At 42.8% G+C, this 14,795-nt stretch overlaps 1 protein-coding gene across 4 annotated transcripts in view; it reads left to right on the forward strand.

Annotated features, from left to right (window-relative positions):
* Positions 1-3,820, forward strand: part of CCDC149 (coiled-coil domain containing 149) — a 92,327-nt gene extending 88,507 nt beyond the window's left edge. For all 4 annotated transcript variants that reach the window (XM_073646740.1, XM_073646732.1, XM_073646749.1 and 1 more), the window contains one exon: positions 120-3,820. In XM_073646740.1, the coding sequence (XP_073502841.1) occupies positions 120-646 (527 nt within the window). In that variant the 3' untranslated portion in view covers positions 647-3,820. The remainder of the gene's footprint in view (positions 1-119) is intronic.
* The last annotated feature ends 10,975 nt before the right edge of the window (positions 3,821-14,795 follow it).

A 14,795-nucleotide genomic window follows, 5' to 3' on the forward strand; every position in this document is an offset into this window, starting at 1 on the left:
CTTTGTCTAAGGAGGCTTCTTATATGGGGACCTCCACTGTACATGGAAATCCTGGCTATGAGAAAAAAATTAAGATCTGGTGGTGGTTAGTATTTAATAGATTTTTTTTGTGTGTGTAGCACGCAGGCAGCCTGACGTGGAGAGATGTCCTACTGATGTGGGCATGCCAACCAAAAAGAAATCCAATCAGTTACTGGAGAACTCCCAACATCCACTCGGTCATAATTACAAGAACATGTATCTTCATCCTCTAATACCTCTTCTATGCTCAGAGCAAAAGGATTTGGATAAATCTGGGGAGCAAATTATTGACCTGGCTGAGGAACTGGCTTCTGTTGAGATGGAGGAAAACCACATAAGAAGTTCTGGAGGAGGCCACACTATTGCAGAAGATCCACCTCCTCTGGATACTTTTGATACTCCATTGTCCAGTCCAGAACACACCGAAAAACTAGAAGAGGAGCTTTTATCGCCATCCAGTTTGGATGTAACTCAAGAAACGGTTGATGATAGTTTGGAGAACATTGTGCTCGAAAATGGTTCGGACAGAAAAAATGACTATTCTGCATCTCCTGAACTGGATGAACCTTCAATGAGCGAGTGCAAGTCTGAAAGTGTTCAGTCCACAGATGACCAGGGGTCGTGACTACGTACGTCCAGCTTCCAAAGATATACCATGTGTGTGTAAGGGCCTGACTTGAAATACTTTACAACATGCTGGAAAAAATGCTAATTCAATGAAAATCTGGACATTTCATTGGTTAGAGGTTTTGGACATTTTAATATTGGTATTTGTATGGTGAAGAAATGGCGGTGGCTTTGTCGTACATTTTATGTTAATGTGTGTGGACATGTTGCAATGTTTGCAAACAAGGGATGATGGACCAATTATTTCGCACAACCTGGAGCAGTCAACCACTTACGTAGAGCAATATTTGGCTAAAATATTTGGTAGGTACCTTCTGAACAATTCCTTAACAAAGTATTAGGCAGTGTCCACCTTAGCGCAGATTGTCCACATTAGTGCGGATTGCAGAAAATACCAAAAAGTTAAAGGGGTATTCCCATCTCCATGATCCCAATATGTAGTAGATACAATAACAACTACTAGCAACTAATTAACTGTCACTATATCAGTGGTCGTACTCGTAACCATGGATACCTAAGGTCCTGCAATGCCCTGCACATGGTGTAAGAGACATAGCGAATCAGAAGAACTATACTACATTTCTAATTGGAGGTATTTGCTAGTATTATTACTATTGTATCTACTACATATTGGGATAGGATATTGGAAATGGGAATATCCCTTTAATTGTCTGAAATAATAATAATAAAAAAAAAAATCTGACTACTTACCTTATTAAACTTCTGTCACTGCCATGCCAAAGTCTTCCTGAACCCTTATTGGCAATATGTTTTTTTGCTGGAGACCATTAAACTGAGACCAGCGATGATCCAGGGACACCTTAATATGGTAATAGTAGAAAATTGGAATAAGGAGTATACTGATTTTTTTTTTTTTTTTTCATTTTACTTGATTTTTCTGCAGATTTACAGGTAAACCTTAAGAAATAAAATACCTTATTAACTGTAAAAATCTGAATAATTTACTCCACAGGATATTTAGTTTACATGTGAACAAAGTCCCCTTCCCTAAAAAAAAAAAGGCTAATTTTCTCGTCAAAATAACTAATTATATAAATTACATAATATACCGTATTTTTCAGACTATAAGACGCACCCAGGTTTTAGAGGAGGAAAATAGAAAAAAAATTGAAGCAAAAATTGTGGTCATGTTAAACTGTTATGGGGAGGGGGTCTGCTGCTGACACTGTTATAAGGATAATGTGGCACAATCACAATTCTGTACTAATATCCCCCATCCTGATATATATATGTCCCCATCCTGGTATATATGCTCCCCACCCACCCTGATATATATTTCCCAAACCACATATATATGATACCCATCCTGGTATATATGTCCCCCAATCCAGGTATACATGGCCCCCATCCTAATCCTGGAATGCATGGCCCCCTCATCCCCATCCTGGTATGCATGGCACCACCATCCTGGTATGCATGGCACCCACATCGTGGCATACAGGGTTCCCCACGCCCATCTTGGTATGCATGGCCCCCTCATCCCCATCCTGGTATGCATGGCCCCCCTGATCCCCATCCTGGTAATGCATTGCTCCCCTGGTCCCCATCCTGGTAATGCATGGCCCCCATGATCCCCATCTTGGTATGCATGGCCCCCTCATCCCCATCTTGGTATGCATGGCCCCCTCATCCCCATCCTGGTATGCATGGCCCCCAACAGACTGCACACGCAAAAAAAAAAATAAACAATACTACTCACCTTCCTTGTGCTTCAGTGCTGCGTCTTGTTCTGCTGCCAGCAGCTGATCTCACCGTGTAAGCCGCGCACGATGTTACTGCCATGCATTCCCACACGCTGAGATCAGCTGCTGGAATATTCACTGCTTTCCGCGCCCGGACTATTGAAGTGGAGAGCAGTGAATATTCATTTTCTTTAATAGTGGGCATGGTGTTAGCCGCAGCCGCCGGCTTCTGCAGCTGCTCGGCGATCACGTGTGCCCGTTGTTAAAGAAAATGAATATTCACTGCTCCCCACGCCCATGGGAGTGGAGAGTAGTGAATATTCATTCTCTTTAATAGTGGGCACACGTGATCACCCGGCCGCTGCAGAAAGCTGCCGCTGGGCTAACACCGTGCCCTCTATTAAAGAAAATTAATATTCACTACTCTCCACTCCCATGGGTGTGGGGACCAGTCTTTAACAGCGGGCACAGTGTTAGCCGCAGCAGCCTGCTACTGTCTCTGTGACCCGCTCCGCTGTCGCTCCCCCACCAGCCACATCAGGTATATCCAGACTATAAGACGCACCCCCCACTTTCCTCCAAACTTTTGGAGGAAAAAAGTGCATCTTACAGTCCTAAAAATACGATAACTATAATAAAAATGTATTTGTACCCTTAAATGGTGCGGAAAAAAATCCTCCTACATAATTAAAATAAAGCCTCATACGATTACTATAGATAAAATTAAGGTTATTACTTCTAAAATGTGGAGTGGCAAAAACCAAAGAAAAAGGCCCTTTTTACTAATATATTATTAGTTATGGGAGTAGTCATAAGGACTTGCTTATATTGTGGTTATCAAGTATTTTCGGCAAAGTATCTCCATACATTTTTTGGGTTGGCAGCTGGTTGAAACCAAGGGACGTGGAGCCATTTCCCACTGTCTGTAGCAATCGCTAATACTGACATTTCCATTGCATTTTAAGTAAGAAATTAACATTTCATTAAATTATTTAATTTATGTTCTAAGGATGTATTGTGTTGATCTGACTGTTTATCCCGTCCGTATGTTCCCTGCCTGCTTCTTATTGTAGGATGTTTTCCCTATTTCCGTCAGTGATGAGAACATTCCGATATTTATCGTCCTCTTTGTATTTCTTGATCCTGTAGAACTTATGAAGCACAAATACCTATAGGCCGCCAGATATACTAAAGACAAATCTTCCGTCCTTGTGTGCACAGGATGTATAGGACGCTTCTGTACCGGATGCTGGTGTACTGTTCTATGCCGCCATGTCTACTCTCTGTGTCCTGATAACTCTGTTTTTCTTTACCCATGAATTAAAGAGTGATCCGGATTTACAGCAGTTTCTCTTTGTGCTTTCTACTTGAATGACCGCTTAGAAGATATTTTTCTTTTATATTACCATGATGATATTGTAAGATGACCAGCAAGGCTGGAGAAATAAAGGATATGTTTCTGTATTATATTCTTTCATGCTGCTGAGATTCAGTCTTTTATTCCCTTAAAGGGAGTCCGTCAGCAGGTTTTTGCTGTGTAATCTGAGAGCAGCATGATGTAGGGGCAGAGAGCCTGATTCCAGCGATGTGTCACTTCCTGGGCTGTGTAATGTTGTTTCAATACAAACAGTGTTTTATCAGCATTAAATTATCACTAGAGGACTACATGGCTCCTGCCTCTTGGTCCAACCACGCCCCCAGCACTGATTAACAGCTTTCTGTCAATATACAGTGTACACAGAAAGCCACCAAGTGGGCGGGGTTATACACAGCTCAGCTAGATCTGCAGGAGAGAAAACTGTGATTGTATCAAAATGACAGCAAGCAGCCCAGTAAGTGACACATCGCTGGAATCACTGCCTCTGCCTCTACATCATGATGCTTTCGTATTACATAGCAACAACCTAGTGATTGATTTCCATGTGATTGTCCAGTTAATTTTTTTTAATTCCATTTGCTTCTTGTAGATAAAAAAAAATAACAAATTCATCTGCACTTACTACCGATCCTGGGCCTGGCCGGCTCATGGTTGTTGCCTTCAGTCTTTGTTTTCATGGTTGCGCTTGAGATGTCATGTAGCCATTTTGTGATTGCTGCTGCCAATCATTGGGCTCAGTGATGCCGATGTAGATGGTACCAGACTGCTGAGCCCAGTGATTGGCTGCAGTGGAGAGCAATGGCTAACGTAAGCACGCAGGAGGTGTCGTTTTTATGTACAAGGAGCCAATGGTCTAAACAAAAAATTAAACTAGACAACATCTTTAACCATTGCCCGCAGGGTTTGCTTACATTTTGTTGAAGGAAAAGAACACCTTTGTCTACAAGACTTTATATGAGTTCTTATCTTTGCCCCAGTCATAGAGATAAAAATGTAATATACAGTAGTGTGAAAAAGTGTTTGCCCCCTTCCTGATTTCTTATTCTTTTGCAGGTTTGTCACACTTGTATGTTTCAGATCAGAAAGCAAATTTAAATTTAAGACAAAGATAAGACAATGAATGGTTTTTATTATTACACGATAAAGAAATCCAAACCTACAGGGTCCTGTGTGAAAAAATGATTCCCCCTAAACCTAATAACTGGTTGGGCCGCGCTTAGTAGCAACAACTGCAATGAAGCGTTTGTGATAACTGGCAATGAGTCTTTTACAGGCCCCAGGCCATCACACTACCACCACCATATTTTACTGTTGGTATGATGTTCCTTTTCTGAAATACTGTGTTACTTCTACGCAAGATTTAATGAGACATATGCCTTCCAAAAAGTTCAACTTTTATCTCGTCAGTCGACAGAGTATTCTCCCAAAAGTCTTGGTGATTATCAAAATGTTTTCTGGCTAAACTGAGACGAGCCTTTATGTTCTTTTTGCTCAGCAGTGGTTTTCATCTTGGAACTCTGCCATGCATGACAGTTTTCCCTAGTCTCTTTCTGATGGTGAAGTCATGAACACTGCTCTTAACTAAGGGAAGTGAAGCCTACAGTTCTTTTGATGTTGTGGGATTTTGTGACCTCTTGGATGAGTCGTCGCTGCGCTCTTGGGGTAATTTTGGTAGGACGGCCACTCCTGGGAAGGTTCACCACTGTTTCATGTGTTCGTCATTTGTGGATAATGGCTCTCACTGTGATTTGCTGGAGTCCAAAGCTTTAGAAATGGCTTTATAATCTTTTCCAGACTGATAGATCTCAATTACTTGGTTTCTCATTTGTTCCTGAATTTCTTTGGATCACAGCATGATGTCTAGCTTTTGAGGATCTTTTGGTCTACTTCACTTTGTCAGGCAGGTCATTTTTAAGTGATATCTTGATTGAGAGCAGGGGTGGCAGTAATCAGGCCTGTGTGTGGCTAGGGAAATTGAACTCCGCTTCCCACAGATGTGATAAATCACAGTTAATTTATGTTTTAAGGGGGGGGGGGCAATCACTTTTTCACGCTGGGCCCTGCAGGTTTAGATTTATTTTTCCCTTAATAATAAAGTCCTTCCTTTTAAAAACTGCATTTTGTGATTACTTGTGTTATCTTTGTCTAGTATTTTCATTTGTTTTATGATCTGAAACATCTAAGTGTGACAAACATGCAAAAGAATAAGAAATCAGGAAGGGGGCAAACACTTTTACACACCACTGTAAATGCACAATCCTCCAAGTTGTTCATACGCCTAACCCACTGGGAATTCTTTTTTTGTCTGAAGTCCGAGGGCCATTTGCTGTGACTGCTTAGCCTGGCCGCAGTATGCGCTGCTGATTACCTTCTCTTATATCCCACAATGCATTGCATTATCTATACATGTTTTTTTATAGTGTGAATATACACATAAAAGAACATGCATCTATATCTGGCTGTTTCAGAGTGAGCACATCTGTAACCTAGTTTTCCCACTTCACAAAACACAAAAGTGGAGGAGTGAAAAGGAGAACATCAAGAGGCAAGCTGGATAAATGTGAGCAGGGAAATGGAAGACATTGGAAACAAGCCTGATTTAGAATTACACAGCTAATCTGCTATGAAAACCCAGCAGACGATTGAACATGACAAGTGAAATAATCATAGACAGATCCAAGCCTAATAAAAGTGCAGCAGTTTTCCTTCTGTGCTGAGACTGAGCAGCCAGAGTTCCTGTGTCTCCTGTGTCTGAGAGAGGAGGAAACAGCATCAGACCTGTAAGGACTATGCTTCATGTAATATGTTCTGCTTGTCTGTAAATATTTCTTGACAACAGGCAGCTGACAGCAATTTGCTCAGGAGGTAGCAATTTTTTACTTACAATGAAAATATATTACACTTTTGACTGTGGCTACCCAGGCAATCTAATAAATATGTTTTTTAAAACGTCACTGACCATTGAAAAAGGGAGTCTATCACCCCCAAAATACCTGTCACATGACTAAATGACGTCATGGAAGGTCCTTTTACACCACCGCGAGCCGCCGAAGACACCGGAGAAGGAGACCGGGGGCCATCGGAAGGTGAGTATAATGGTTTTTTTTTTATTTTTCACCATTTTTATTCTTTTTTTTTTTTTTTTACTATTGATGCTGCATTTGCAGCATCGTAACTTGTAAAAACACCAAAATAAATGAAGGCAAAGAGACAACTATAAGACCCGAAGTTGAAAAAATGCCAATACTTTAATGAAATACATATTAAAAATTACATATAATAATCATAAAAACAAGACACACCACAGATGAAAAAATGGTGGGATGCCTGGACCCATAGTGTATATAAGCTAAAGGCTATGTCATCCAAATAACCAGCATAAATACATCATTGGTAATCAATATAAAACATGATAAAATATCACGAGCAACAGAGAAAGAGGTGTATGTATAAATATATTTATCATAAAGAATAATAACAATCCAAAATTAATGATAATAGGTAAATAACCTCTGTTGATCCAATATCCCAATACAATCACATATACAGATATATCAATGCCCAAAAGGACTATACACAAAAATAAGATATAACCATAGTTACCAATGAGCTCAGGTCAGAGGTCCAAGCACCCCCCACGCACCCGACGCGCGTTTCGCACAGGAAATGCTTCGTCCTTTTGGGCATTGATATACCTATTATCATTAATTTTGGATTGTTATTATTCTTTGTGATAAATATATTTATACATACACCTCTTTCTCTGTTGCTCGTGATATTTTATCATGTTTTATATTGATTACCAATGATGTATTTATGCTGGTTATTTGGATGACATAGCCTTTAGCTTATATACACAATGGGTCCAGGCATCCCACCATTTTTTCATCTGTGGTGTGTCTTGTTTTTATGATTATTATATGTAATTTTTAATATGTATTTCATTAAAGTATTGGCATTTTTTCAACTTCGGGTCTTATAGTTGTCTCTTTGCCTTCATTTATTTTGGTGTTTTCATAGGTTAATTTGGCCCATTTGATTCATTGGTGTTTATAGCATAGTAACTTGGTCACACAACATAAATCCATGCCGGTTGCATGGATTTATATAGTGTGACCAAGTTGTCAAGCACTTTTCCAAGTGATGCTAAAATCACTTGGAAAGTGCTTGACAACCCGCATGCGAAATCGCATGTGAAAAACGCTTCACAAACACTTCTACCTGGCAGGAAAAACGCATGTAAAATCCGCATTCATTTTTTCTGCCATGGAGATGCGGAAACACTCAGGAAAAATCCGCAGCATTTTTATATCGTGGGCACTTAGCCTTGGAGTAATAAAAGTGCTAATAGTATTAAATGTCTGCTGGCCAATTTAAGAAGTCTTGCAAAGAAAATGAATGGAGACTCTTATGTCAGCCACAGATTACGATGTGGTGGGTGTAACGGAAACCTGGCTGGACAAAAGCCATGACTGGGTGACAAACGTAGAGGGTTACACTACGTTTAGAAAGGACAGAAAAGGTGGAGGAGTGTGTATTTTTTGTTAAATCCAACTTAAGACTAGAGATGAGCGGTGTTCGACTAGAACTGTTCGCCAATCTCAAATTCGAGCTGTTTTGGGCGGTGTTCGAGTTGTTCGACGAACCCGAACGATTTGCAAAAAATTCGGCTGTTCGAGGTTATGTTCGATAACTGTTCGTGCACCAAAAGCGTGTCCTGCATGTCTGGCGCTATTTAGAGCACCAATCATGCAGGGATTGTCTGCCACTCACTGTAATGCCACAGCCATGGTGGTTGTGGCATTACAGTGATTGCCCAAATCGATGGGAACAGTGCCAACAGTGAAACATGAAAAGCCGGCAATTCAGCAGCGGCATACACCTGTACCCGACAATTTAGAACCGAAAGAATAGAGCTTCACACATAGATTAGATAGATATAAACATGTCAGCCACATATATACGAAGTACAGTGAAAGTGCTGCTTACTGTACTTGTCATTTAGCGTAAAGGATTTATCAAAAAAAATAATAGTGTTTTCATGCACCGTCTCTTTAAAAAAGCCGGCCGGCAATTCAGCAGCGGTACCCGACAATTTATAACAGACAGAATAGAGCTTCACACATAGATTAGATAGATAGAAACATGTCAGCCACATATATACGAAGTACAGTGACAGTGTTGCTTACTGTACTTGTCATTTAGCGTAAAGGATTTATCAAAAAAAATAATAGTGTTTTCATGCACCGTCTCTTTAAAAAAGCCGGCCGGCAATTCAGCAGCGGTACCCGACAATTTATAACAGACAGAATAGAGCTTCACACATAGATTAGATAGATAGAAACATGTCAGTCACATATATATGAAGTACAGTGACAGTGTTGGTTACTGTACTTGTCATTTAGTATTAAAATAAAGGATTTATTATTAAAAAAATTGGCGTGGGGTTCCCCTTAATTTTAGGCTCTAGCGGAGGTTAAGCAGACGGCTGGGGCAGATGTTTGAAGCCTGGGAAGGGGGTAATACCCACGGAGCTTCCCAGGCTACTAATATCAGCCCCCAGCTGAATACATAGCCTTTACTAGCTATTAAAATGGGGGACCCCCCAAAAAAAATGACGTGGGGTCCCCCCTAATTTAATAGCTAGCAAAGGCTAGGCAGACAGCTGGGGGCTGATATTAATAGCCCAGGAAGGGAGCCATGAATATTGGCCCCCTCCCAGGCTAGAAACACCAGCCGTCAGCCGCCCCAGAAATGGCGCATTCATAGGATGCGCCAATTGTGGCACTTAGCCTCGCTCTTCCACGCTGCCCTGGTGCGGTGGCAGGGGGTAATAGGGTTGGGGTTGATGTCAGCTTATAATGCCAGCTGACATCAAGCCCAGGTTAGTAATGGAGAGGCGTCTATGAGACACCCCCATTACTAACCCCATAGTCAAAGTTAAAAAAAACACAAACACCCAGAATAAAGTCCTTTAATTGAAATAAAGACACAATCCTTTATTGTTCTAAATTAAACCATACTTACCGTCACGCCCATTCCAGCTGAAGCCAACGATCTCCTGCAATAAAAGAAAAATAATAAAGCAACCTCATCCTTACCTTTCCATGGTTCCCACGACAGCTTCAGCTCTGCTACATCGAGATGACAGGCTGGACCGCAGCAGAACGCTGCCATCCAGCCTCTCATCCCGCAGACACTGAGAAGCGCAGGCATGCTTGCGCTGCTCAGCGTCTCTCTGTGACGACATCCAGATGAGCCGAGTTCATGTCCAATGAACTCGGCTCACCTCATGCACGTCACTGACAGCGTGGGAAAATTCTCACGCTGAAGCGGTGAGTGCAGGAGAATTCTCCCACGCTGTCAGTGACGTGCATAAGGTGAGCTCATGTCCAATGAACTCAGCTCACCTCCTGCACGTCACTGACAGCGTGGGAGAATTCTCCTGCACTCAGCGCTTCAGCGTGAGAATTCTCCCACGCTGAAGCGCTGAGTGCAGGAGAATTTTCCCACGCTGTCAGTGACGTGCATAAGGTGAGCTCATGTCCAATGAACTCAGCTCACCTCCTGCACGTCACTGACAGCGTGGGAGAATTCTCCTGCACTCAGCGCTTCAGTGTGAGAATTCTCCCACGCTGAAGCGCTGAGTGCAGGAGAATTTTCCCACGCTGTCAGTGACGTGCATGAGGTGAGCCGAGTTCATTGGACATTAACTCGGCTCATCTGGATGCCCTCACAGAGAGACACTGTGGAGCGCAAGCAAGCCTGCCAGAGTCAGCATGGGTTTGTAACTAACAAGTCATGTCAGACTAACTTAATTTCCTTCTATGACAGAATCACTGACTGGGTGGATCAGGGAAATGCTGTAGATATAGTATATCTCGACTTCAGCAAAGCATTTGACAAAGTATCTCACATCATCCTTATTGAAAAAATGACCAAGTATGCAATGGACCAGGCAACTGTTAGGTGGATTCATAACTGGCTTAGTGATCGGACTCAAAGGGTGGTTGTAAATGGCTTCACATCCAGCTGGATGAATGTCTCAAGTGGGGTACCACAGGGCTCCGTCCTGGGACCTGTATTGTTCAACATCTTTATCAATGATTTAGATGAAGGAATTGAGGGTAAACTGATTAAATTTGCTGATGACACAAAGCTAGGAGGGATAGCTAATACTAGAGAAGAGAGAGAGAGGATTCAAAAAGACCTAAATAAACTGGAGCAGTGGGCAGCAACCAACAGAATGGTTTTTAACAGGGAAAAATGCAAAGTACTACATCTGGGCAATAAAAATGAAAAAAGCATATACAGAATGGGAGGAATAGAGCTAAGCAACAGTACATGTGAAAAAGACTTAGGTATACTAATAGATCATAGACTGAACATGAGTCAACAGTGTGATGCAGCAGCAAAAAAGGCAAATACAATTCTGGGATGTATTAACAGAAGCATACAGTCTAGATCACGTGAAGTCATTATCGGTCTTTACTCCTCTTTGGTCAGACCTCATCTGGAATACTGTGTACAGTTTTGGGCACCACATTTTAAAAAAGACATAGACAAACTGGAGCAAGTTCAGAGAAGAGCGACCAGAATGGTGACTGGTCTGCAAACCATGTCCTATGAGGAACGGTTGCAGGATTTGGGAATGTTTAGCTTGCAAAAAAGAAGACTGAGAGGAGACTTAATAGCTGTCTACAAATATGTCAAGGGCTGTCACATTGTAGAAGGATCATCTTTATTTTCATTTGCACAAGGAAAGACTAGAAGCAATGGGATGAAACTAAATGGGAGGAGACACAGATTAGATATTAGAAAAAACTTTTTGACAGTTAGGGTGATTAATGAGTGGAACAGGCGGCCACGAGAGGTGGTGAGTTCCCCTTCAATGGACGTCTTCAAACAGAGGCTGGACAGACATCTGTCTGAGATGATCTAGTGAATCCTGCTTTGAGCAGGGGGTTGGACCAGATGACCCAGGAGGTCCCTTCCAACTCTACCATTCTATGATTCTATGATTCTATGATTCTCAGTGTCTGCGGGATGACAGGCTGGATGGCAGCGTTCTGCTGCGGTCCAGCCTGTCATCTCGATGTAGCAGAGCTGAAGCTGTCATGGGAACCATGGAAAGGTAAGGATGATGTTGCTTTATTATTTTTCTTTTATTTCAGGAGATCGTTGGCTTCAGCTGGAATGGGCGTGATGGTAAGTATGGTTTAATTTAGAACAATAAAGAATTGTGTGTTTATTTCAATTAAAGGACTTTTTTCTGGGTGTTGTGTTTTTTTTAAATACTTTACTAGAAATTCATGGTGGTCATGTCTAATATTGGCGTGACCCCATGAATTTCGGGCTTAGGGCCAGCTGATAATGCCAAGCTGGCCCTAACCCCTTTATTACCCAGTGAGCCACCGCATCAGGGCCCTGGATGAGTTGGGTACAGCGCCAGAAGATGGCGCTTCTATGAACGCGCCATTTTCCGGGGTGGCTGCGGACTGCAATTTGCAGCGGGGGTGGCCCAGAAAGCTTGGGCCTCCCTGCGCTGCGGATTCCGGCCCCCAGCTGCCTAGTTGTACCTGGCTGGACACAAAAACAGGGCGAAGCCCCACGTCAATTTTCTTTAAATTATTTCATGAAATAATTAAGAAAAAAAGGGCTTCCCTATATTGTTGTGTCCGGCCAGGTACAAATAGGCAGCTGGTGGTTGGGGGCAGCCCGTTCCTGCCTGCTGTACCTGGCTGGACACAAATATAGTGCGAAGCCCCACGTCAATTTTTTTTAAATTATTTCATGAATTTCCTGAAATAATTAAAAAAAATTGAAGTGGGGCTTCGCACTATATTTGTGTCCAGCCAGGTACAGCAGGCAGGAACGGGCTGCCCCCAACCACCAGCTGCCTATTTGTACCTGGCCGGACACAACAATATAGGGAAGGCCTTTTTTTCTTAATTATTTCATGAATTTCATGAAATAATTAAAAAAAAAGTACGTGGGGCTTCGCCCTATTTTTGTGTCCAGCCAGGTACAACTAGGCAGCTGGGGGCTGGAATCTGCAGCGCAGGGAGGCCCAAGCTTTCTGGGCCCCCCCCCGCTACAAATTGCAGTCCGCAGCCACCCCGGAAAATGGCGCGTTCATAGAAGCGCCATCTTCTGGCGCTGTACCCAACTCATCCAGGGCCCTGGTGCGGTGGCTCACTGGGTAATAAAGGGGTTAGGGCCAGCTTGGTATTATCAGCTGGCCCCAAGCCCAAAATTCATGGGGTCACGCCAGTATTAGACATGACCACCATGAATTTCTAGTAAAGTATTTAAAAAAAACACAACACCCAGAATAAAGTCCTTTAATTGAAATAAAGACACAATTCTTTATTGTTCTAAATTAAACCATACTTACCATCACACCCATTCCAGCTGAAGCCAACGATCTCCTGCAATAAAAGAAAAATAATAAACCAACCTCATCCTTACCTTTCCATGGTTCCCACGACAGCTTCAGCTCTGCTACATCGAGATGACTGGCTGGACCGCAGCAGAACGCTGCCATCCAGTCTGTCATCCCGCAGACACTGAGAAGCGCAGGCATGCTTGCGCTCCTCACTGTCTCGCTGTGACGGCATCCAGATGAGCCGAGGTCATGTCCAATGAACTCGGCTCACCTCATGCACGTCACTGACAGCGTGGGAAAATTCTCACGCTGAAGTGCTGAGTGCAGGAGAATTCTCCCACGCTGTCAGTGATGTGCATGAGGTGAGCTCATGTCCAATGAACTCAGCTCACCTCCTGCACGTCACTGACAGCGTGGGAAAATTCTCCTGCAATCAGCGCTTCAGCGTGAGAATTTTCCCACGCTGTCAGTGACGTGCATGAGGTGAGCCGAGTTCATTGGACATGAACTCGGCTCATCTGGATGTCGTCACAGAGAGACGCTGAGCAGCGCAAGCAAGCCTGCGCTTCTCAGTGTCTGCGGGATGACAGGCTGGATGGCAGCGTTCTGCTGCGGTCCAGCCTGTCATCTCGATGTAGCAGAGCTGAAGCTGTCGTGGGAACCATGGAAAGGTAAGGATGAGGTTGCTTTATTATTTTTCTTTTATTGCAGGAGATCGTTGGCTTCAGCTGGAATGGGCGTGACGGTAAGTATGGTTTAATTTAGAACAATAAAGGATTGTGTCTTTATTTCAATTAAAGGACTTTATTCTGGGTGTTTGTGTTTTTTTTAACTTTGACTATGGGGTTAGTAATGGGGGTGTCTTATAGACGCCTCTCCATTACTAACCTGGGCTTGATGTCAGCTGGCATTATAAGCTGACATCAACCCCAACCCTATTACCCCCTGCCACCGCACCAGGGCAGCGTGGAAGAGCGAGGCTAAGTGCCAGAATTGGCGCATCCTATGAATGCGCCATTTCTGGGGCGGCTGACGGCTGGTGTTTCTAGCCTGGGAGGGGGCCAATATTCATGGCTCCCTTCCTGGGCTATTAATATCAGCCCCCAGCTGTCTGCCTAGCCTTTGCTAGCTATTAAATTAGGGGGGACCCCACGTCATTTTTTTTGGGGGGTCCCCCATTTTAATAGCTAGTAAAGGCTATGTATTCAGCTGGGGGCTGATATTAGTAGCCTGGGAAGCTCCGTGGGTATTACCCCCTTCCCAGGCTTCAAACATCTGCCCCAGCCGTCTGCTTAACCTCCGCTAGAGCCTAAAATTAAGGGGAACCCCACGCCAATTTTTTTAATAATAAATCCTTTATTTTAATACTAAATGACAAGTACAGTAACCAACACTATCACTGTACTTCATATATATGTGACTGACATGTTTCTATCTATCTAATCTATGTGTGATGCTCTATCTTTCTGTTCTAAATTGTCGGGTACCGCTGCTGAATTGCCGGCCGGCTTTTTTAAAGAGACAGTGCATGAAAACACTATTATTTTTTTAAATAAATCCTTTACACTAAATGACAAGTACAGTAAGCAACACCGTCACTGTACTTATTATATATGTGACTGACATGTTTCTATCTATCTAATCTATGTGTGAAGCTCTATTCTTTCTGTTCTAAATT

The sequence above is a fragment of the Phyllobates terribilis genome, unplaced genomic scaffold (genome assembly GCF_046119375.1).
Source record: "Phyllobates terribilis strain yellow unplaced genomic scaffold, ASM4611937v1 Scaffold_1__5_contigs__length_1240528914, whole genome shotgun sequence".
Taxonomy (NCBI): Eukaryota; Metazoa; Chordata; class Amphibia; order Anura; family Dendrobatidae; genus Phyllobates; species Phyllobates terribilis.